The 24,797-nt window shown below is 44.4% G+C and overlaps 1 protein-coding gene across 1 annotated transcript in view; it reads right to left on the reverse strand.

The window, feature by feature from the left end:
• Positions 1-223: 223 nt before the first annotated feature.
• Positions 224-24,797, reverse strand: part of LOC101425306 (solute carrier family 23 member 2-like) — a 43,878-nt gene continuing 19,304 nt past the window's right edge. Inside the window, 9 exon segments of the mRNA XM_058297414.2 lie at positions 224-528; positions 530-680; positions 1,588-1,683; positions 1,802-1,910; positions 2,282-2,446; positions 12,068-12,321; positions 13,107-13,263; positions 14,373-14,493; positions 15,399-15,580. Coding sequence (XP_058153397.1) covers positions 426-528; positions 530-680; positions 1,588-1,683; positions 1,802-1,910; positions 2,282-2,446; positions 12,068-12,321; positions 13,107-13,263; positions 14,373-14,493; positions 15,399-15,580 — 1,338 coding nt within the window. The 3' untranslated portion in view covers positions 224-425.

A 24,797-nucleotide genomic window follows, 5' to 3' on the forward strand; every position in this document is an offset into this window, starting at 1 on the left:
CTGGTCACCTTTCAGCAGGGAGCCCCATCTTTGTCCCCTGTCCCACGTCAGGTCTCTTCCCAATGCTGCAAATACTGCCAATAGCAAAAGGACTCACCAGACTTGAGGACATCGGGTTACACTTGTTTAGGTGCGGATAGGAGAGCTGGAGAACAGTAGGAAAAGGAGGCTTGAGGCCAGTCTGTAGTGACTAAGTGACTGGGTAAAAGCTTTCTTATCATGATGTTGTTGTTTTTTAATTGTCTTTTTTTTTTTTAAAGATACATAGATCACACAAAATGTATCATGATCTTAATCTAATACATATTTGGCTGCCACAGTCACCAGGCTGGGAGCTGCTCAGGCCGGCGGGGACCCCAGTCTGCAGACAGGGAGAGCAGCAGATGCTCCCGGGGAGGGGCTCCGGGCATGCCTGAGGACAATCCCTACATCCTGGTTTCCGAGGCATCCTTCCGGCGCTCTCCCGTGGCATCCCGGGAGCAGAGGGTGAGCTGGCTTACTCCACCTCGCCTGTTCCACTGTGTGACCAGGCCAGAAGGGGAGGTACCGGAGGCAGGAGGAAGTGCAGAACTTGGTGCCAATCCCAAAGGGGAGGTGGTAGACCTCCGAGGCCCTCAAACTCTCCTCGGATTCCTCCTGGATTCGTTTCCAGGCCAGGAGGCCTCTCTCCTCCTGGCTTCCTAATAGGAGACAGAAGAGGTCAAGGCTGGGCGGAGATGCGATGGAGTGGGAGGGGGTGAGGAAGTGGGGCGGAGGGAGCCTCTGCGCCCCCTGCCGGCACTCGCGAGATCGCCTCTGGGTGCTTTTGCACACTGGGCCCCCACCTGCCTACAGGGCCTCCTCCTCCTCCTCCAATCCCAGCTCAAGAATCACGGCTCAGCTCACTCAGTTCACCAAGCTTTCCCTGAGCAACTACTGCGTGGCTGATCGTGGGGCTCACCGGGGTTCAGCCATGTGTGAAACACAGTCCTTTCCTCAACTGCAGGAGGCAGGCACTTCACATTTTAAGGTTTCTGGAATGGGGATGCATTTTACATTTGACGGAGAGAAGAAATGTGGGAGATGGGATACAATGAAGCAGGTGCGCTCATGGAGGTCCTTACAAGAGGCTGTGGGAGGGTCAAAGAAAGGAGCATTTACCTCTGCCAGCAGAGGAAGGGATAATGGGCTTAGACAGCCTCTTTTGGAAGCCTCTTGACTCCTTGCCTACCTACTTCCTCAGTACTTGTATACTCAGTTTATTCATCACAGCACTTATTACACTGGATTGGAATTTTCTGTTTTCTTCTTTCTCCCCTTTTAGTTTGTAGGATTTCTGGAAACAGGGAGTACTTCTGGTCCTTGATGGATTTTTCTTGAAAATGTGAATGAATATATAAATACATGTGTGGTCTCCTTCACCAGCTAGTTGTAGACTCTAAGAGAGCAGGCACTGTGCCTTTTTCTTTCTACTCTCATGTATTTCCCACCATAGGGACCTTACACCCCACGCAGTGACCTGGTTGACATGGTCGTCAGGGCTAGGAGACAGTCCCTGGGTGGCCCAAATGCTGACCCGCTTGTTCCCAGAGCGAAGGTGAGCCCTACCAGGGATGGTGTTGTCCAGTAGAAAGCCCAGAGATCCACCCACAAACATGCCCGTGGTCAGCAGCACCTGGATGACCTGGTCCAGTTGGAGAATCCCTAGAATGGAGACAAAAGTGACAGGAATTCACAAGGACCAAGGGCTTTCTTCCCTCAAGGGCAGAGCCTCACTGGCTCTAACCCTGGGGCGGTAGCAGTTGGGGGCACAGAGAATCACCTGTCTGGAGCTTCTCAGGGTTCTTGTTCACCCAGTTGGGAACGGCGAGCCCACAGTAGATGGAGAAGCCAAAGACGAAGAGGTTCCTGGATGAGTTCATGTCCACGTACTGCAGGAGAAACGTCCCAGAGCAGGCCCAGCTCAGGCAACACCAGCACCCCTTCAGGGGCCCCTTCCCCTACACCTGTGGCCTCTCCAGAGAGGGTGGGCAAGGCTGGCCTTGGAGTGGTCCCATGCTCTCAGGGACAAGCCCGAGCCCCCGTGCCCACCCCACCCTGGGAGCAGAGCTGTTTAGATAATTCACTCTGGCTGATGAGGTTTGGATGCTTCTTCTGGCTGTTATTCCATTTGAGGGCCAGTGTGGTTTCTAGGACCAAAGATTCCCTTCTCTCTCCTCCCCTAGCCTGGGCCCATTCATCTCATTCTTCATGGACTTCTTTCAAGAGATGCCACTTTGCTTGGCAGGGCGCCTCGCCTCACCTGTAGATTGGAAATCCCCACGGCAGTGATGACCCCAAACATCACCAGGAACAGGCCTCCGATCACAGGGGCTGGGATGGTGGCAAACGCAGCCCCGATCTTCCCAAAGACGCCCATTAGGAGCAGCACGCAGCCCGCGGCTACAATCACCATCCTGCTCCCCACCTGCAGGACCCAGGGAGGTGGGAAAGAGGAGTCAGCAGGCCAGACACCCTAGAGGCTGTGGGGGGAGGAGCTGGACATGGCCCGCCTCTGCCCGGCCCCCGGGTTCCCCTAACACCTTCCAGGGGACCCACAGGAGCAGCAATTTCCAACCCCCAATCAGCCCCCTCTGCTCCCAAATGGGCTTTGGGAAAGGATGGGGGCGTGATCTTAGGGCCTTGGGCAGCCCCTGCCCCAACCTGTCCACGCTGCTGTTCCCGGGGCTGTCTTCCAGTGACTCAAATGTTCCTCCTCTAAGAAGCCTTTATAGGGAAGCAAGACGTCTCCCTTGGGAAGCAGTGTGGCCCAAGGCTTAAGAATGGGAATTTCAGTGCCGAATCCCAGCTCTGCCTCTAAATAGCTGTGTGACTTTAGGCATATTACCTGACCTCCCTGAATGTCGGCCTCCACATTTACCAAGTGGGATTAAGAATACCGACTCCAAAAGATTAAATTAGGTAATGTAGGGGAAGTGCCTAGAATGACAGTAAGCACTGGACATAGGACACACTCAATAAATGGTGATGATTTTTGCAGCCTGTCTCATTCTTGGTACTTGGGGTCCTCTGGTCTCCGAAGCACAGAGTTATGTATAAATTTCTGCATAAGGCTCCATCTCGGCACATGGCTTGTGGTGATGTCCCTCACATGGTAATCTATAATTTCCTATCAGATCACAGGCTCCCCGGGGACAGGACTTTCATGTCTTTTACCTTCTACAGCCACCCCTTTCCCCCAGGGCTGGTGTAAGCAGGTTGTATCTAATAAGTGCACATTTAAGGAATCACAGAAGGCCAGGGCAGAGAGGAAACCTAGAGGATCTCTTATTCGAACCTCCTATTTTATAGAAGAGAAAACTGAAGCCCAAGGAGGGGGAATGAGGAGCCCAGAGCCCCATGGTGGCTGGGCCTGGGCGCTCAGCTCTCCTGTCTCCAGCCTGGTAGTCAGTCCCCAGAGGGTTGTAGACAGCATTGGGAGTTCACACACTGCACCTGTCTGATTCAGACCCCACCACTTACATTTCCACATTGTCTGTTGCTTTGTAGGTAAAGCAAGATACCAAACAGGGAAGGACAAAGAAAGGATTTCCAGTAGCAAGATGGGCCGTGAAGACAAAAACACAAGGTAATGGGGTGGAGCGTGGCTGGCATGGGAGGCTTTAGAGAGGGTGGGCAAGAAAGGTCTGCCTAGGGGTAAAAAGTAGTTGCACAGAAGACTTGGTGGGAGAGCATTCCAGAAAGGAAAGAGCAAATGCAGACCCTGTGGAGGTAGGTGCCTGGGTGGTTTGAGAACAGAAGGAAAATCCCGTGCCTGGAGCTCAGTGAAGCAGGAGAGAGGTAGGAGATGAGATTGAAGAGGAAGGCGAGGGCTGGACATGCAGGACCCTGGCAGCTATGCAAAGAAGTTAGAATAAAATCCAAAGACAAGAGAAATCTTCATAGAGGGCTTTTAAACAGGGTGGTCACAGGTTTTAGATTTACATTTCAAAAAGTTCCCTTATGGAAATTATTACATGTCATTATTATTAGTCAATACATCTCAATTTGGACAGTGATGGATTTTCTCAACAAGAAATCATTATGGAGATATATATATACTATGATTTCTCCTTCATATACAGAGAGGTTCTTTTAGGATACAAAACTGAGTTGAATCTTCTTATGTAGCACCCAGAATCTTAAAAGTGAGTATTTCCCTAGGGCATTTCTATGGGGAGAGGATTAGTTTTTGCTCTGTATTCTGAAGTACCAGAATTGACTAAGAAATGTCATCTGGTTGAGTCACTACAAGTAGCTGGAAGTACTGGTATGCTAAGAATGTAAGTTTCACCTCCTTCTAGTGGCTATTTGATCTTGAAATAAAATGAAGTTTCTACAAAGGTTTTAAAACAAACAAAAAACCATGCTGCTGTGAGGAGGGTGGACTATGGCCGCATTCCATTACATCATGGAACCCACCCCCGCGCCAGGCGCCCAATGCTGGACATTACTGATTGTTGTTTCGGTCTAGGGTACAAGGGATAACCCTGACATCTGGGTGACAACGACATCCACTGAAGCAAAAATGAATCTCTGCCCTTGATGCACTCTGTATCATTTTCAAAAGTTGCGGCTGAGTAATAGAAAACACCTGTGTGTTGTCTGCACACAAAGGTGGAGAGACAGGGAAGTCAGATGAGATGCCTACAGTTCCCTGGGGCTCCAGGTCCACAGAAGCAGACATAATCCAGGAGGAAACTGGTGGGGATGGAGATGGGGACTTGAAAGAAGCCAGGACAGGGCAGGGCGAGATCAAGAGTTAGGACACCTCAGATTTAATAGCAGTTGAAAGGGAAGACTTGTCATTACTTACTCCTGCAGCCAAAAATCTGAAAATAGATACCAAAGAAAAGAAAGAGAAGAAGCAGAAAGTTGATGAAGATGTGATTCAGAAGATGCAAACCTTGGTTTCTTCTTTTTCTGAGGAGCAGCTGAACCATTATGACTTGTATTGCTGATCAGCTTTCCCTAAGCAGCCATTAAAAGGTCAATCCAAATTCAATTAGGACAATGAAAAAGTAATGATAGGCTTAAAGATTAAAAATAGAATACATCATAATTTGGAAAAACAAAAATAAAGTAAAAAATAAATTGGGCTATTAAAAAATGAAAAATATCATAAATTTTTTTTGATGTTTTGCCTTTCATCACTGTAATAGATGATGTCCTGTATTCACAGTGGCAAGGCAATATTTTCCATTTTTTCCTCAGTGTCTATATCCTTTTATTTATTATTATTGTTATGTCTTTAAAAAAGTTTTAGGTCACAGTAAAATCACATATAGAATATAGGGGACTCCCATATACCCAACATCAAACCCTTTTCCCCCTTCTCCAGCAATGATCTTTTTACATGTGGATGTTACATTTGCTGCAACTGATGTATAGATATTGAAACATAGCTACTAACCATGGTTCCATTATAGTTTACATTTTAGACTGTATGCTTTTATACATTTTTGGTTATATTATGGTTTACATTTTAGGCTATACACTTCTATAAATTTATGGTGAAATGTCATATGGCCTGTATCCATCATTGAAGGATCATGCAGAACACTTCCATTGCCCCAGTTACCCCCTTTTTCATCTATTCTATTCGTCTCTCCTCTGCCCCTCAGGGCCCACAGTGACAACAAACCTTCACTACTTGAAGGACAAGATTCATAGATACTTGCAAGAATGCTGAACTCGACACACTAGACTGTCCTCCCCCGTTGGGAGCCACCCATGCTCTTGAAAAACACCCTCCCCTCTGAGAACATCAGGCCTCCCCAGACTGGGGTTTGGCAATGTATTAGACTTCAATTTTTAAGCTTTGGATCTCAAAAGCTTTGCAAGGGCAAAGACCACTGAAGAAGGACGGTCCAATGATGGGCCCTTGATACTGATGACTATGCTTATGAACCTGTGTGCTTGAAATTTCAGCTTGGCCTAGGGCTGCAGGATGCCTAAGAGTTACCACCTGAGAGCTCCCTTGTTGCTCCAATGTGGTCACTCTCTAAGCCAAACTCAGCATGTAAATGCATTACCTTCCCCCCAGGGTAGAACATGACTCCCAGGGATGAGACCTCCTGGCACAGAGGGATTATTACCAAGCACCTGCTGGTGACGCAACTAGAAAAAGACATTGAATAAAAGAGGGGAAATGGTGAAGACAAGAGAATTTATATGGCCAAGAGACTTCAAAATGAGTCGGAAGGTCATCAGAGGGGTCACAGTTATGCATGTCTCAGCAGGATCCCAGAGACAGCCAAAGTGGATACAACCCCAGGTAGTGGTGCTCCTGAGGGCTACGGAGACACCCAGGTCCTACGGTCATGGCAGATGGCTCTGGAGTCCAGTGCCTTGCCAGTGGGCCCTACTTTGGAATTTGTGCTCCTGAGTGTGATGGAGTTGGACTCGATGTGACTTCCCTACACATGCCTCTTCTGTCACCTTTACTGAACCTGTGTTTAGCGCTGGGGTTGGTGTATGCTCAGGAGACTTGAATCTCTGGACTGGCCATGTGCCAGCTGGGCCCTGAGCCTCAGCAGAGTTGCAACACCTACTTCACAGTTCGTTGGACTTACCCAGGTCAGCTAACAGGGAGGTGAGAATGGTCAACCACCACACCAGGGAACCAACACAATCTACAACTGCAAGCAGGAGAATCCCATCCGTCAGACATGTACGATCTAAGCCCCCTCTTGATTTAGAGATAGAATGGATATCACTATCCCAGGGTCCACAGGATGGAGGAATAAAATATGGATTAATGTGGACTTACTGGTATTCTCCTATAGGATTAATGTTCTAGCAGTGGAAGAAAGTATATCACGGATGTGGAGACAGTAGCCATGGGAGTTGCTGAGGGCAGGGAGAGGGAAGAAGAGGTGTAATATGGGGGCATTTTCGGGACTTGGAGTTGTCCTGAATGATATTGCTGGGACAGATGCTGGACATTATATATCCTGCCATAACCCACTGAATGGACTGAGAGAGAGTGTAAACTACAATGTAAGCTATAATCTATGCTGTGTAGCAGTGTTCCAAAATGTATTCATCAAATGCAATGAATGTGCCACACTAATGAAAGAGGTTGCTGCTGTGGGAGGAGTGGGGAGTGGAGAGTGGGGTTATGTGGGAACTTCTTATATTTTTTAGTACAACATTTTGTGTGATCTATGTATATTTTTAAAAAAAAAGATAATTAAAAAATTAAGTAAATAACCATACTCCTTAAAAAAATAGTATAGAGAATTCCTGTATACCCCATCTACTCCCCCTGATTTTTTACTTTTTATTTTCCATTTCTAAACCTATACAATAAATCTAAATAGAAATTCTGTACAAATTAAGCATTTAAAAAAAGACTATAATAAAATGGATCTGCTTTAGATTAGGTGGTCAGGGAAGGCTCTGTGATAATTGGTATTCAGTGAGAAAGCTGTTGGATAGAAAGGACTAGCAAAGTAAAATGGGGATGGGAGGTGAAAGTAGATTTTGTGAATATGGGTTGTATAATGGACAGAGGCATTTGCAGAATCCCTAAGGCAAGAAAAGAATATTGATTTTTTTGTTTGTTTGTTTATTTTCAGGAGGTACCAGGGATTGAACCCAGGTCCTTGTACATGGGAAGCAGTTGCCAACCACTGAGCTGTATCTGCTCCCCAATGAGAGTTTTTTGTTGTTGTTGTTGTTTGTTTGTTTTTTTAGGAGGTACCAGGGATCAAACCTGGGGCCTCATACATGAGAAGGAGGTGCTCAACTACCTGAGCTACATCTGCTCCCAAGAATATTGGTTTTAAGTAACTTGAAGATGGTTAGGCTGGTGGCAGTGCAAAGGAGAAGGGGAAAGGCAGGAGAAGAGCTGGATCCTGACTGCCTAGGGCTCTGTTGGCCAAGGTCAGAAGTTGGGATTTTGTTGCCACAGGAAACATTGAAGTGTGCTGCCCTACACCCCAATTAAACTCATTAAGTCAAATGTGTGTCCTACACCTTACTTTCATAACGTGCACTCTTTTATTTTATTCACTTATTCATTCATTAATTCATTTTTTGCATGTCCAACTTCAATCTAAGTATTAAATATCAAACCACTAATAAAAAAGAAAAAGTTTGGTCCATTCCATCACTGGCACCTCTATCTCAGAATGCCATTATTGCTATGCCTGGTATTTCCAAGGTCTTTGTCAGGAGGTGATAGAAGAAACACTGGATGTGCCTGAGAAGTGGGGAGAAATGCCACCACTACGACCCAAATATATGAGGGAGTCTGTGCAGAGGTTAAACTCAAAGGGGCAGATCCCTAACTAAAAGCACACAAAAATAATTTTCGTCTTGGCCAAAGACTCGAAAGGACTATTACTGAAGGAAGAAGTACTGGTTCCAGACTTCCTATCTCATGAGACATTCTGCACTGTTGCTTTAGTTTCTCAGTCCACCAAGGATTTAAAGCTTTTAACATCTTCCTCACAACTCTGATATTCCTCACACCTAGAGGAAGGTTTGTGCCCGTTTCATACTTGCCTTGACTAAACATCAGGGGCCTCTTAGGCCACAGTGAGACATTTAACTGTTTCATGGCCGGTGGGAAGAAGAAAGGTGCATGGGCCTTAAGCATCCTCTGGATAGGGAGCTGCTTTCAAAGAGAATAAAGCCTGCTAAGAGAGCTTTGATGGCTTCACACTGAAGCCTGAAGTTGCTATAACTTAGGTTGCTTTTTTTTTGTCTTTATTTATTTTTTTAATGTTACATAAAAAAAAATGAGGTCCCCATATACCCCCCACCCCCCTCACCCCACTCCTCCCCCCATAACAACAACTTCCTCCATCATCATGAGACGTTCATTGCACTTGGTGAATACATCTCTGAGTACAGCTGCACCTCATGGTCAATGGTCCACATCATAGCCCACACTCTCCCACAGTCCACCCAGTGGGCCATGGGAGGACATACAATGCTTTTTATGTCTAGTTTTAAGTAGATTAAATTACTTTTTTTTAATCCCTTCCCCCCCCCCCTTGAGGCTTGCTTGCTCTCTGCTCTCTGTGTCCATTTGCTGTGTGCTCTTCTGTGTTTTTTTTTTTAACTTGTCTCCCTTTTTGTTGCGTTACCTTGCTGATTCGGCTCTCCACAGCGCTTGTGGGTCAGCGGGACTCCACGGCACTTGCAGGCAAGTGGCTCTCCATGACGTGCAGATGAGCGTACCTTCACAGGGAGGCCCCGGGACTCAAACCCAGGGCCTCCCATATGGTAGACGGGAGCCCAACTGATTGAGTCCTAGCTGCTTCCCTGATTAAAGGACTTTTGACTTATGAATGATACTCTACCATAAAGGGTACAATGATGGCAGCAGTAATGGAACACTTTTTCCTTGTAAACATTTAAGAACCTCCTGTGGATTTTGGTGAGTGATCATTAAACTATTTTCCAACTTGCAAAAAAAAGGGGGGGAGGAGGGGCTGTACAGCAAATTCCCTTGTCTTAAAGCATCACGAGTCTATTGTCAATGAAAATATTTGGGCAGTTCTTGACTGAATCTGTTTCTTAATCATTTGTGTTTACCCCCAGCTCAGAAAAGGTCCTCCGACGTTAACTAGTTAAAATCCATTGATGGGACTCTGACGTAACAGATGCTGCCTTTCCTTTTTCTTGCCTTCCCATTCTAAGAGCTTATTTATTTAACTGTCTTCATTAGAGATTCTTACTCAACAAAAGAGCATTTGTTTTGTTTACAACACTAACAATTAACGGTGGGAACAAAGGCATTAATACAAGCACAATAGATCAATTTGTCAGGCTCAACAAATGCCCTTTGGATATGCTGATGGTCTCAAATAAAGATAGAAGTTTTACCCTCCCCTCTCCCCCATGCTTCTACCTCACATGTACATATTATGCAGCCCTTGACCTTTTTTGGCTTCAGGACTGACATCTGGGCAAAGAGCCAAGACAAATTAAAGAAGTGATGGGAGATCTTCAGCCTTCAGCCTGATTCCACTGGTAAGTGGTGAGAACCAAAAAATGGTCTGAGGCCATCATAGTAAAGATGCAAAAGGGTTCACATTATTAGAAGTGATACTTTAAAAGACCACCAGGCGGAGCTGTGGGTCCACAAAAGCAAGTAGCCTTTGCCTAGCGTGCCATTTCAGAATTAATCTATTTTGTACTCGATTTGTACCCTGTTGTATGCCTAGATATCTTTCTTTCCTGCTCCTTCCCTCTCTTCTAAAGGGCCTTAGTTTAGAAATGACATTCAAAGAATGTTCATTCTGTTTATGGAATATAATTTTCTGTTCTGTTTTAAATTTTTTCTCTCTCTCGTGTGAAAATGATTTGCTGTGTACCCCTCTTCTGCTCTATTTCTGTGTGGGTCAGTGGCCTTTATGCAGAAAAATGTTCCCCTCCCTTGCCCTCAAGATTTTGAAACCTTGGGCAATTATCAAAGAGTCCATGGTGACACAGCACACAGGACTTACTGTAAGGTTGGCTGCTGGCTTCACTTACTTGCTCACAGATTTTTAGCCCCACTGTATGCCAGAGGCCATGCAGGGTAGAGAGGTGGCCAGATTTGCTGCTAGAAAGATGAGATGCCACCCAGGCCATATATTACAATCACTGAGAGAGCAATAAGAAAAAGCAGGGTGGGGAGTGGGGGGAATTAGTATTTTTCCAAAGATCAGAGGACTTGTGTTGGTAATCAGTGCAAAGATATACTGAAGCAAGTGGGAAGCAACATACTAAGATTTTTTCAAAGTCACTTTGCAGAACACCTTCTGCAGAAATCTTGTGAATTTACTTTATGGGGCTTTACTGAGGGAAATGGGGAGCCACAGATAAGTTTTAAGCAGGGGCCAATCTAATCAGAATTGGGTTCTGGAAAGATCCTTGGGCAACCACATGGGAGGTAAATTAGAGATGGAAAAGAACATTAGGGGCTACTGCAGTGTCCGTGCAAGAGATGAAGCCGTGGCAATGGGGATGGTGAAGGGCACAAAATGTGCCAGGGGTGTTGAGAAAATAGAATCCTCAGGTGTTTGAGGACAGTTAGGATGGGTGAGGTGGTTAAGGATGACTTGGGTGACTAGGTGAACTCACAAGACAGAAATTAGAGGAGAAGAAAGGATGGGAAGGGCACATGCTGAGTGCAAGGTGGCCTTGGGACATTCTGGTGGGGAGGACCAAGAGGTAGCTGAATATTCGGGTTTGGAGCTTGTACACAGGGCTGGGCCAGTAAGCTTCAGAAAGTAAGGAATTTCTTCAGTGCTTGCAAAGCCCCTGATCTTCTGCCAGTACTAGGAAAGACTTTCTGCCAGTGGAATCGCCACAACCGTAAGTCAAGGGTGGTAGGCAGAATAACAGTCCCCAAAATGTGTGCCACTTCCTAATCTCCAAAGCTGTGAAAGGCTGTTTTACAGGGCAAAACAGACTTTGCAGCTGTGATTGGGTTAAGGACTTTGAGATGGGAAGATTATCCAGGATTATCCAGGTGGGTCCAATGTCATCAAATGACTCCTTATAAACAGGGGTTCTTAACATTTTTTGTTCCACGGATCCCTCTGCCAGTCAGGTGAAAACCACGGATCCCTTACTAAGTTCACACTATACTATGTGTTACTTAATAAATTATCACCCCTGCACCAACATGTTCCCAAAAGAATAACACTTTTTGAATTTCAATTCAAGCTCAAAGATCCCTGGTTAAGAACCCGTGCCTTAAAAGCAGAGAAGCCTTCCCGGCTGTGGCCAGAGGGAGATGTGACTGCGGAAGAGTGGTCCAAGAGAGGCAATGCTGCCAACTTTGAAGACAGAGGAAGGAGGCCACAATCAAGGAATGCTGGCAGCCTCTAGACTGGAAAAGGTGAGGAAACCAGTTTTCTCATAGCTCTGCCCACACCTTGATGTTAGCCCAGTGAGACCCAAGTTGGATTCTGAGCTCCAGGACTGTCAGACAGTAGATTCAAGTTTTTTAAAGCCACTTAGTTTGTAATAACCTGTTAACCAAGACATCAAGTGACAGATTCAGGGGACCCACTGCCACCGCCACCGCCAGCAGCCTTACCCGGGTGATGCCCAGTGCCCCGACATTCTCGCTGTAGGAGGTGGTGCCGTTCCCTGTCCCCCAGGCTCCAGCCAGCAGGCAGCCGAGACCCTCAATGCCAATACCGCGGTTGATGGCGTGCTTCGGGGGGGGCGGGGCCCCCACCAGCCGGGCACAGGCGTAATAATCGCCCACGGATTCCACCATGGAGGAGATCACCCCTGCGATGATCCCAAAGACCCCAGCCAAGCTGATGGTAGGGAGACCCCACTGCCCTGCAAATGCAAAACAGAGGAAACATTAATTCAAAAGATCAGAGGCTGCTGAACCCCAAGTCATTTCTTTGCCAGAGACATCTCCGGAAGGCTTTGGAAACTGGGCCAGCATGTCATGTTGTCCAACCTCACAACGAGCAGAGGCCTTAGCTCTGAGCTCCAGCCCAACCAGTCCTCCCGGACAGTGAGGTCCCTGTTCATGAAAAGAGCCAACCGTGGGCCTGCTTCCGAGGAAGGCCTTGGAGCATTTGGAAGCTGAGCCTCCTCCTCCTGGAGCCCCGAGCGTCAGTCCTTAAGGCCAAGCCAGCCCTCCCTGGAACTCGGAGCCTTGATTTATACAGCCTAAACCAAGAACTGTGGGGAAGGGGGACCAGTGGGGCCCCGAGTGATACACTTGAACTTGTTGCTCTGAAATATTCTAATTCAGTCCCCCACCTCCACTGAATGGGACCCACCTAATCCTCGAGGAGATCTAAAGACCTAGCTGGGAGGTCGGGGTTTCTCTGCCTCCCCCTCACCCCAAAGTTTATGGGTCCTGAGCAGGTGTAGAGGTGTGGAGTGAGGGGTACAGCCGGCTCTGAGGTAAGTCTGGGAGTGGGAGTCTTTGCAGCCCCTTCTTCTCTTAGGGGTCATATATGAACTCACTTGAGTTTGACCCTCCATGTCAGAGCCCTTGGAGAAAATCCCTCCCCAGCCCTATCCATCCAGCATCCTGTTCCGCTGCACCGTGGACAACTCCAAGGACACGTGTCCCAGGCAAGAAGGGGCACTCATCCCATCAGTACCTGGATAAGGGAGGCGAAACCACGGCGCCTGGCTCAGGACGCTGCCTTTGACGTCGGTACGGGCCAGGTACCCATAGGCCGTGGGGGCCGAGGGGAGGGCGTTGGTGACGGTGAGCACGAAGCAGAGGAGCCAGGAGAGGCAGAGCGCCAGCAGCACCTGCCAGAGGGAGGTCCTTGAGCACTTTCAGCCTCGCCCTCCCAGCCCCTGCAAGGTCTCCTCCCAGAGATGTTAGGCAAAGGAGGAAGTTCAGAAAATCTCTGAATGAGGCAGCACTGGGTTACCGACCCTTGCGATGACAACAGGAATCTGGTGTGTCAGTGAATAAACTAGCGCACTAAAGGGAGAGGCTGGACATAGAAACTGAAAATAAACTATGGGGAGACCTTGTGTGAAGGAGGGGCGGAAACGTACAGTAGAATGGGCACAGCCTGGGGTGCTCCCTTTCCACTGATTTTGGGCCACATGACCTTGGACAAAGCTCACAGGGTCAGTTTCCTTATCTGTACAATGGAATTACAACCACTGCTCTGCAGAGCCTGCAGTCATATTTCAGAAAGTAATCTCTGGCAGTGGAATCCCCAAAATCTGTAAGCTAAGTCTCCATCTCCAAGTGATTCTTCACTTGTAGGACCACTGGCCTATAGAGTTGTTGAACGATCAGGGAGATTATGTGGAAGCAATGCTATTACAATGAGAAATATCATTTGCTCCACAGTTAAACTGAACTTGCAAACATTTTAATGGGTGACAGCTATAAATACTTACCATGGCATGAATTAAACAGAGAAGACTCTGGAAATGGAGATACACTGTCATTGCTAGGACATTTAGACTTCCCATGAGCCATTGATTAAGAACCTAATCTAAGAAATTTAACCAAGCCCATTCTCTCTTAGGCTCTTAATTTTATCGAATTAGAGGTGAAATTGGCTCTCACCCCAGTACCTTGTTGTGCAGGTGGTCCTGGGAACATGAGAAGGTTGTCCTATACTGGTTCCCAGAGCTGTGACCTAAGGCAGGGTTCTTTGTTCCTCAGAGAGAAGTACTGAAGAAAGACCCCGGAGGGACTGGACGCCAAAGGTCAAGGCGTGCTCCCGCCAGACCTCTGGCTCCCTCTGGTGGATTAAGGAGAGCTGGAGGACTAGAGGCCGTGGTAGAGGGGAGTGTTCGATGTGGGGGCCACCTGGGAGTGACAGAGACTGCCCCCCATGCTCCAGGTGAGTCAGCTAAGAGTGGAAGAGGGCAGGGCAGGGGCTGCTGCTTACAGGGAAGATCTGAAACAGGTAGAGCTTGGAGGTGTGACACTTCTTCGCTTGTCCATAAACAGGTACAGGCAACGCGATGTTTTTCAGGTACTGAGAAAACAGCACGATGAGGAAGACAGTCCTGAAACAAAAGTAAACCACACCCAACCTGGCGAACTGGGGATTGTCCTGCGTGAGTGTCACACGTGGCTTTCGTGGTGGCCCGGGAAACTGAGCCACCTTGTGTCTTTAGGTTCTGGGCCCCTCTCTAGCAGAGGTAGAGCCCTGCCATCTCTGAGAAGGTGAGCTGTTTCCTTTTGGAGGCTGCTGGTGGCTGAAGAGGAATAGGGAGAAAGGAGACTATTATTTCTTGGAGTCTAAGAGAAATAAGTGACTGGTAGCTGGAGAGATCCTGTTTGAGCCAGTGAGGCCAGAATCAGGGGTTTCATTTCCTCCCGGATCATTCTGCAGGTCTGCTGTTCCTCACCTCTCACCTCAGACCACAGATGCAGAGTGAATGAGAGAGCCTAGTGTCACCCCCAAGTCCCTTCAAAGCTCAGTTTAAATGCTTAATGCCTTTCTCCAGGAAGCCTTCCTGATCTTCCCAGCTGGCTCCTCTGAACATGCACAGCACTTCATGACCCTCAGCACTGTCTCCTGCTATCACAGTTACTTGTACCGATGTCTTATCTCTTTCCTAGACTATAAGATGGTTTAGAACAAGGGCATGTCTTTGCACCCTTCCCAAGGACCATGGGCTTGTAAATATTTGCTCAGTGAAAGCTCAGCTGGCAGAGGGCTGGTAAGATGAACTTTTTGTGAATACTGTACTAATTATTTTGCTACACTGTCCATGATTAATTCACTGTCTGTGAGTAATAATTAACAGTGAATAAATGTTCTGCTCTGCTTTTGAAGGTATAATTGTTCATGAAAACATTTGCAAATGACAAGAATTTGCCAATATCCGGGACTCCTGTTATTCTTGCCAGGCGACCTTCCACCAGCGAGCACTCGGGCGCCGCTCGCCCTGCAGAGGCTACTTACATGACCGCGATCCCCCAGTGGACTCCGGCGTCATTCCCCGCAGAGTCGAAGAGAGGCAGGGCCACCAGGGAGATGGTTGGCGCGATGGTCAAGGGGCCAATAAAGCGCATGAGCAAGCCAATGAGGCCTGAGAAACCCACGAACATCTGGACGCAGGAGGCTACCATGATGGCACCCTGCAACTGAGGAGGAAGAGGGAGCTCCGGCACCTCGAAGCCTGCGGCAGCACCGCGGGCCTCAGCCCGGGCCAGACCACCGCACTCGGCCCAGCTGCCTCAGCCCACTTCAGATCTGCTCTCCCCTAGGTGTGCACTCAGAGGCCGTGCAGGGGAGGAGCTGAATCCCAAAGGAACTGAGGAAAGGGGGTTCTGATCTCTTCCTCTCGCCAGTTTTCTATTTCTAACAACGTCTTGAACATTTTCACTTAATATGAACCTTTCAGAAAGTTGACCTTGAAATTATTTATTGATTTTTAGTGATGATGATGATGATGATGACTTGCAACATTACTCGGTAGTGTATTGAACATTTTGCTGCCCTATTTTTCTATTTTCCTACTTTTGATTGCAGGGATCGACAATCAGCAAACATTCTGGTAAAGGACATAATAGTAAATACTTTAGACTTCGTGGGCTTTGTCACAACTTTTCCAGACAATATGTGAATGAATGACCATGGTTATACTCCAATAACAATTTATTTAGAGGCAGTCAATTTGAATTTCATATCATTTTGACATGTCATGAAATATGATTCTTGTATCGATTTATTTCGACTATTTAAAATGTAAAACCATTCTTTGCTCTTGGCTCTTAGGCTGTAGTTTGCCAACAGCTTACTTTTATTTCCTTTTTTACTCTACTAATTTGGATGTCAGAAGTTATTCTTAAATTTTTAATGTGATTACTTCACTTTAAAAAGCCTGTAGTTAAAATTTCTAGCCTCTTCTCAAACAGACCTTTGAAGACTTTAAGTTCTACCAATATTCTTCTCTTCCAGGCTATTATTGTCAAAGCTCTATCTATCTATCTATCTATCTATCTATCTATCTATCTATCTATCTATCTATCTATTATCTCTCTATCTATCTCTATATATCTATTCTATATCTATCTTCTATCATCTAGCTAGCTATAATAGTTCCACTCCCATTGATCATTATTATTGATATTGTAATTTCTTATTTCTAAATATTTATTTAGATTTACCTATATTTATATGTTTCTTTGCTCATTGTTGCTTCTTTTCTACCATATCTCATTTGAAATTTAATTTCCTCTTCTTTTGAGTATATCTTATAGTAGTTATTTTTCAGTAAGGGTCTTTGAGTAATAAATGCTTCTAGTTTTGACCTGAAAATGTCTTTATTTTGTCATTAATTCTGTATGACATGGAATTTTATAACTAGATATAGAATTCTAGAATGACAGTATTTTTTCTCCACCCTTTGAAAATATTATTCCATTTCTCCTGAACTCTCTTGTTGTTGGGGGGACAGCTACTGAATGTCCAATTGTTATTCCTTTGTAGGTAATTTTTGTTTTCCTTCTTGTTGCTTTTAAGATTTTCTCTTTGCATTTTGTGTTACAGTTTTATTATGATGTGTCTAGTTGTAAATTTATTTTTCTTTATTCTACTTGAGACTTGTGCTTTTTCTCAACTGAACATTCTTATCTTTCATCTGCTCTAGAAAACTATCAGCCATCATTCCTTTTAATGTTTCCTCTTTCCCATTTTCTCTATTATCATCTTCAGGAATTCCTATTAGATACAAATTGGACTTCTCATTCTATCTTCACATTTCTTATCTTCTATTTAACATTTCTCAGTTCATTGATCTCTCTAGCTTTTCTAAATGCTGTTTAACTCTTTAAGTGCATTTTAAAATTTCAATGACTATATATTTTCCATTTCTGTAAGTTCTATTTGGTCCTATATTCAAATTTCCTTGTTATTTCATTTTATTTTATTTTGTATTATTTTGTTTTATTTCTTGTTGTGTCTGTTTGTGAGCTCAATTGAGGAATATTGTTTTTTCCTTTGGGAAGCTTCTGAGAACCACAAGTGTTTCGTTGGCAGGACCAATTTTTACTTTAATTTCTGAAGTTGAGAATTGTTCTACTTTTCAATATGTGTTGCAGTGTTGAAATTCTTCTTTCTCAGACAAATCTATGTTCCAGCACTTTCCCAGACTCCTGGAGAGAATGAAAAACTTCCCTGTTGATTCCCCGGACTGGTGGCTAGAGTTGTTGTGGACCCTCTTCACTGAATAGGGATGTCCTTTGCAGAATGCCATGTAGTCATTAAAATCTGTGTTCCAGGAAGGGGATGTGGCTCAAGCAGTTGGATGTCTGCCTAACAGATGGGAAGTCCCAGGTTCTGTTCCCGGTACTTTCTAAAGATGAGCAAGACAGTGAGCTGATGCAATGGAATGGCGAGCTGACACAACAAGATAACACAACAAGGAGACACAATGAAGGAACAAAATGAGAGCACAACAGCAGGGAGGGAAGGTGGCTCAAGTGACTGGGCACCTCCCTCCCACATTGGAGGTCCTAGAATTGGTTCCTGGTGCCTCCTAAAAAGAAGAAAATTTGTTGGACATACCCAGGTCAGCTAACAAGAAGGTGAAGATGGTCAACCACCATACCAGGGAACTGAGAGTACCTTCAACTCTAAGCAGGAGAATCACATCGATCAACCATGTGGGATCTAAGCCACCTCTCGATACAGAGGTCGAGTGGACATCACCATCCCAGGGTCCACAGGATGGAGGAATAAAATATGGATTAGAGTGGACTTACTGGTATTCTACTATAGAACTGTTGTGACTAGTAATGAAAGAAACTGTAGCATTGATGTGGAGAAAGTGGCCACAGTAGTTGCTGAGGGCAGGGAGAGGGAAGAAGAAATGTGATGTGGGGGCATTTTTGGGACTTGGAGTTGTCCTAAATGATATTGCAGGGACAAATGCTGGACATTATATATCCTGCTATAACCCACTGAAAGAACTGGGGGAGAGTGTAAACTACAACATAAACTATAATCCATGTGGTGCTGCAGTGCTCCAAAATATATTCACCAAATACAATGAATGTGCAACAATGATGAAAGACGTTGTTGATGTGGGAGGAGTGGGGTGAGGGGGCTGGTATGTGGGAACCTCTTATAAATTTTAATGTAACATTTTTTGTGATCTATGTATTTTCAAAAAAAAACAATAAAAAATTTTTAAAAATAAAAAATAAAAAGAAGATGAGCAGACACAGAGAGCACACAATGAACAGACACAGAAAGCAGACAGCAAGCACAAACAACAAGGGGGGGAGAAATAAATAAATAAAATAACTTTTTTAAAAAAAATCCATATTCTTAGCTTTTGGTACTATACCTGGGTATGATTCCTCACCATCCCTATTAGAAACACCATCATTTTGGCTGTAATTTGCTGGGGTTTTCCATTGGTTTTGACCTCAAGTATGCATTAAAAGTTATTTTATCCAAAATTTTCACGTGTTCGTATGTTAGCTCAAATCACCATGATACTGGAAGTTGAAGTGTAAATTAGTCTAATATATTTAAAACAGGACTTATCCTCTCCCACAGTATTTCCACTTTTTCTGTTATCACCATTTTCTCAAATCAGAATCTTTATTTACTTTTCCTTCTCCATTACTTCTTATATCCCAGAAAGTAATAACAATTCATGTTGGGCCTAAATATGGGTCACATTCAATTTGTGGCTAATATCATCATGTACATATACAGTGGGTCTGCTGACCATCAGTGGTTTGAAGTCTTGAGATGTGTGTGGATAAATATAACTCAGGGAAACATATAGAATCTAGCCTTACATCCCAATAGGCTAGTCCAGTGGATTAAGTCAAAGACAGTCAATGAATTAATTAGTAAAATGAGGTTGAAACTTGCAAGAACTTGGCTTTTGTTTTACAGCTCAGGAGAAAAACATTGGGCCAGCAGAGGGAGCTAAAACACCACAGATAAGACTTCTCTGGGTTTGGGGTTCACTATGCTGGATACTTGGGGGCCACGTGGGAAAAGTACTGCAGAGACGACTGTCTTAGACCTGGGCAAGAGGAGCCCCTGCTCTGGGTCCCAGGCTTTAGAGCAAGGCTCAGCAAACTTTTTCTGTAAAAGGCCAGATAGTAAATATTTCAGACTTGGCAGAACAAATGTGGTTCCTGTGGCAAATTCATCTTTGTTCAAACAACCTTTTGAAAATGGAAAAACCATTCTTAGTTTGTGGCCCATGAAATAAAACAATAGGCCATGGGTTGGATTTGCCCATGAGCCATAGTTTGCTGATTCTGCTGCTTTACCAGGCTCCATATATCACAAACACCAAAATAAAAAGTAAATGTATTAAGTAAAATATAGGTGTTTCTGTCACTGGGATCCAGTGCTTAGTGCTGGCACAGCATGACCCATTAACTCTACATATCCACTCTCACTCTTAGTACTGTTCAGGCTGCAGGGAAATTCTCTTCCATAAATCTTACCCAATGCCCTGGAAACACAAGGTAACTGCTTCTGAATGCAGTGAAGACTTGTGAGTCATGCCATTACCAATGTTAGAAGCAGACACTGCATCAGAGCACAGGAAGGATTTATACAGCAGAGCAGTTAGGTAGGTGAAAAGACAAATTAATTCATCAGATTCTTCCCCTTAGGTAGTAGAGCAGTTTGATATTATTTATGAATTTCAAAAAGAGATATTTGATTATGTTTGTAAACTGGTCTTTTCCTCTGGGTGTGATACTCTTTGATTGTATTAGATTCAGCTGAGATGCCTTTGATTAAATTATGTTAAGATTAGGACTTTGATTCAACCACATCATTAGGGCAACTCAGTTTTAGTCCCCACCCTCTTTGTGGGCTACATAAACGGACACTCAATCAAGGAGACACACAGAAGTAGATACACAGAGAAGAGACACAGAGGAAGAGAGACAGCTCCGTATAGATGGCAGAGGCCCCAGGGAGAGAGATGAGCCATTCGCCCGATAATTTACAGCTGACCTTGTGAAGAGAGCAGAGAAGTTGAGCCTGGAAAGAAATGAGACCCCCAGAAGAGAGATGAACCCTATGCCAGCCTACAGCTGAGATCAGAAGAAACTGGACCCACGGAGCCTTAAGAGGAAAGAGGAAGGCTGAACCCTCACAGACGTTGCCCACCATCTTGCTTTCAACAAGTAGCAACTGACTTTGGGTGAGGAGATAACCTTTTATAGTACTCTGAGTAAGACTCTTTAGGGCCTTGGAACTGTAAGTTTTTACCCCAAATAAATACCCTTTATAAAAGCAAACAGATTGCTGGTACTTTGCATCAGTACCCCTTTTGCTGACTAATACAGGCATTATGAAGGCAAAAGTTTCTTGCATAAGGAAGTATAGTTTCCCAGTAGGGCTCCATGAAAGAAAAATCTTGCCCCTGGTATCTAGCAGAGCAGATAAGGAAAACCCACTTCTTGTTTCTTGTTTGATTTTAATTTGGATTTAACAAAGCTCCCTGGAAGATAGGAAAAGAAAAAACATACACAAGTGTTGTGATTCATTCTACTGATGATATAATATGAGTGGGCCATCACTGAGGAAGTACATTCTGATTTAGAAGACGTGGGGCAACAATGACTCTCTGAGATGGCCAATCAACCTGGCAAAACTCCAGGGCTCATCAGCGTGACAATTCTTGCGCATATCTTAGGCTGGAGTTAATGGAACAGTCCTTTAAAATTAAAAAGTCCTGTTAATTCTGGGTCCACCCGAGATAAAAAAAAAAAAAGAAAGCACAGGCACTTGATGAGATTTTTGAGTACACCCATCTGGGTGCACTTTTGAACTATATACCAGGGCACAGGCACATGCAAAAAGGCTGTTTATGAAAGGGAAGAACGGCAGAAGGTTCTGGCTCGTTCAAAAAGTTACAGCTCAGCCTGGTCTACCAGCTTTCCTTATAAGCACAGTGCCTCTGAGATGCTGAAAAAGTCCGTGATAGAGACTGTGCTGAATGGAGATTGACTTGGCAGAAGGCAGAAGGAGGCTTCAGCACTGCCACAGGGCTTTCAGTGTGGACATGGCCTGGGACAGCTACTCATGACTCTTCCTATCACAGATAACTACTAACTAGTCTGCTGCAGGGCACCACTTGGTATTATACACCTGCTGACTGACACCAAATAACTCTAAGATCAGAGATACCAATCAATTCTTGAGTGATTTCAGAAAGACATTCAAATAAGGAAGAGACAAATCAACAAAGTTTGCTGGTTGAAGGGAAGTGTTCACATTCAGGTAATATGAAAAGAAAAGGTAACTATCAGGAGGATTTCATAGACTCTACACATAAGTGACAGTCTTCCACATGCCCTAGGATGGACACTACCCCCTAGGGAATAAACTCTAGCAACAGAGACTGGGGCTCTACTGTATGAACCCTGGTTGGTGCCTTATTGAAGGTGCTGCCCTATTAACTGAGAAAGGTTGGCACTGGAAGGGTGTAACAATCTGCCCAGTCAACAGCAGGACTCAGTTGCAAATAGTAAGGCAAGTCTAAGGCAGGTCAGCGGACCAAGTTACGTGTCATGTGATGACTGTGCATACCTAAATCATCTCCTATATAATTATATATACCCTTGAGCTGTAGCCAATGGACTATTTGATGTGGCAAGTGGAAAACAGAAGGCACTCTTGAAATTACACCTTTTGGGGGACAAACTTTATAGTCAAATCTCAAATACTAGCTGTTCATATGGATGGTCTTTAGTCTTAAAAAGAGGACGGGAGCATGGCTTTGAATGTAGTCACTAAAGTTCACGAGATGACACCATGAGCCACAAGTACACACATGGGCTTACAACCAATAACTCCATCTGAATTTGCTTGTGTTGCCCAAGATTGTCCAGATGGCCAACAACAACGAGCATGTGTACTTTCGGTAGGACAACAGGCCTTAAGGGAATATGGCTCATCACAGAACTGGGCCATAGAGGCAGGGTGCCTCCACTGGACATCACATAGATGATGGGAGATTTTAAGATTTTTTTTAACTGGTATTGAAAGTGTTTCTGATCTGAGCTTTGGCTCTTCTGCAACTGAGGCCCTGGCTCAGACTACTGTAAAAAGACAGGCGACCCAAATTGCCTGCCAATTGAACATCAACTTATATATCAATTATATTTATATAAAGCAATCACTTTTTACAACATGAACAGGCAGGAGTGAGCCAAAATATACAGTATTAACTCATCTTTTCATATTTCATATCACCTCCCCAAAGCAGTAAAATTATTGAAAATTGAGAATGGGTGTTTGAAGTGACAAAATGTGGGGTGACAAGGGCTGGCCTTCCAGGGTAGGCAAGTGTAAGATAAAGCTGAACCAGAGGGGTATTAGGGTGAGTCAGCCTCTGATCAGTCTCTAAGGGATAAGTTCAGAAATGAGGGAATAGAGGATGCCTGTTAGAACATAGGCTCCATGAGGGATGGGATATTTGTCTGTTTTATATCCCAAGCACCAAGGATAGTGGGTGGCACATAGCAGGTACTCAATATTTATTGAAATGAAGGAAGGGAGGGATGGAGAGAGTCAAGGAAATATATTATAATATACCAGTGACTGTCTGTGGAAAACCATATATCCCCCTTCAACAGTAAAGAGTTGCCCCTGAGAAAGGCTACCCAGTCAGACTGCATTCCCAGACTCCCTTGCAGCTAGGTTGGCCACATAATTAATGCTCATCAGTGATAAATTAGTGGAAATAATGTGTTTGACTTTCAGTGATTAAGAAGCAGGTGTGCCTTCTCCTACTCACTCTTTCCCCTTCTACCAGCGTAACGTAGCCCACAACATGCTTTGGAAGCCAAGTGGTGAAGATGGCAGAGCCATAGAATGAAAGAAGCCTGGGCCCCTATCTCACCATTTGGAGCAGAGCTCCAAATATACTGGTAGAGATACACTTCTATGGTGACTAAACCATTATATATTTGGGAGTTTATGGGGTACAGCAACAACTAACTAATTTCAATATCTTTTACAATCAAAATTCTTTTTTCCCAGGACCAGGGATTTGATTTTGTTCTAAAAGACTGGAATAATAGAATGTCAATTTAACTTGAATTGTTACCTGAATGTGATTCTTAGAATTCTGATGAATTTCTGGACTGGATTGTCAAGTCTTGTATTTACAGGATCCATCCTACCCAGAGGAGAGGATTTCCAATGAGAGCATACTTGTTAAATAGTTTGAAAGTACCTTGGGGCAGAACATATGAGGAGGGTTTTACAGTATTACTTTTGCTGCCCACTATTTAAAAGGAAGGACTCAAAGCCTCTAACTGGAGCAAAGGCATGGGCTAAGGAGCCTCCCAGAACTGGAGCCACCAGATGGATCATGCATGAAATGACTCTACTTTTGCCCTTTACGTTTAAAACTAGTTGGAAGCAAAAAATTATTTCTTAGCGATATTTCTAGATACATCTTCAGTTTGGGATGAGGGATGCTGATATTGGAGTTAATGCTATCAAATGGAAACACATCTAATGCTGTTCTCTAACAAAATAGGATCCAGAGTATACTTGGCCATACTAGAAGGACAAAGAGGAATAAGTGTTGTGGATGCAGTCAATTCCTAACGTGATGTGGGCACATTACAACATGGTCTGACGCTTGAACTTCTGTGTTAGATTAAGATCCATTAAGGACTAATCATGAGTTCATAGGTCATTTACTTGGTACTCAATGGAACAAAAATCATGGAAATGAGCCTATATTCGGATACTGAATTTTGATTACCAGGTAATGTGGTAAGCATAGAAAGAATAATGACACAAGGGGATCAAGTAGAATTACAAGTTCAGGAGTGACAATTACAGTTAATTCTTAATCATTCAATAGCATCATGAAATATAACGTAAGCTTATCACCTCACACTCACCAGAATGACTAAAATTAAAAAGACAGAAAATATTGGTGAGAATGTGGAATAACTGGAACTCATATACACTTTTGGTAGGAATATAAATTGGAAAAAACACTTTGGAAAACTATTTGGTGGTGCCTACCAATGCTCAACAAATGCACACCCTACAACAAATGCTCAACAAATGCAATTCCTCTCCTGCTCACAGATTCAACAGAAATACGTATATATGTTCACTTAAAGATGAGTACTCAACTGTTCATAGTGGCACTATTTGTAACAGCCAATAACTAGGAACCACCCATAAACACGTAGTTTGGATAACAGCAAAATAAATGAGTAAACTGTGGTGTATTTATATAATGGAACACCTTTCAGCAAAGAGAATAAATGATCTATCACTACATATAACAATATGAAAAATCTTGCACATACATGTTGAATGAAGGAAATCGGACAC

Source organism: Dasypus novemcinctus, chromosome 5 (assembly GCF_030445035.2).
Source record: "Dasypus novemcinctus isolate mDasNov1 chromosome 5, mDasNov1.1.hap2, whole genome shotgun sequence".
Lineage (NCBI taxonomy): Eukaryota > Metazoa > Chordata > Mammalia > Cingulata > Dasypodidae > Dasypus > Dasypus novemcinctus.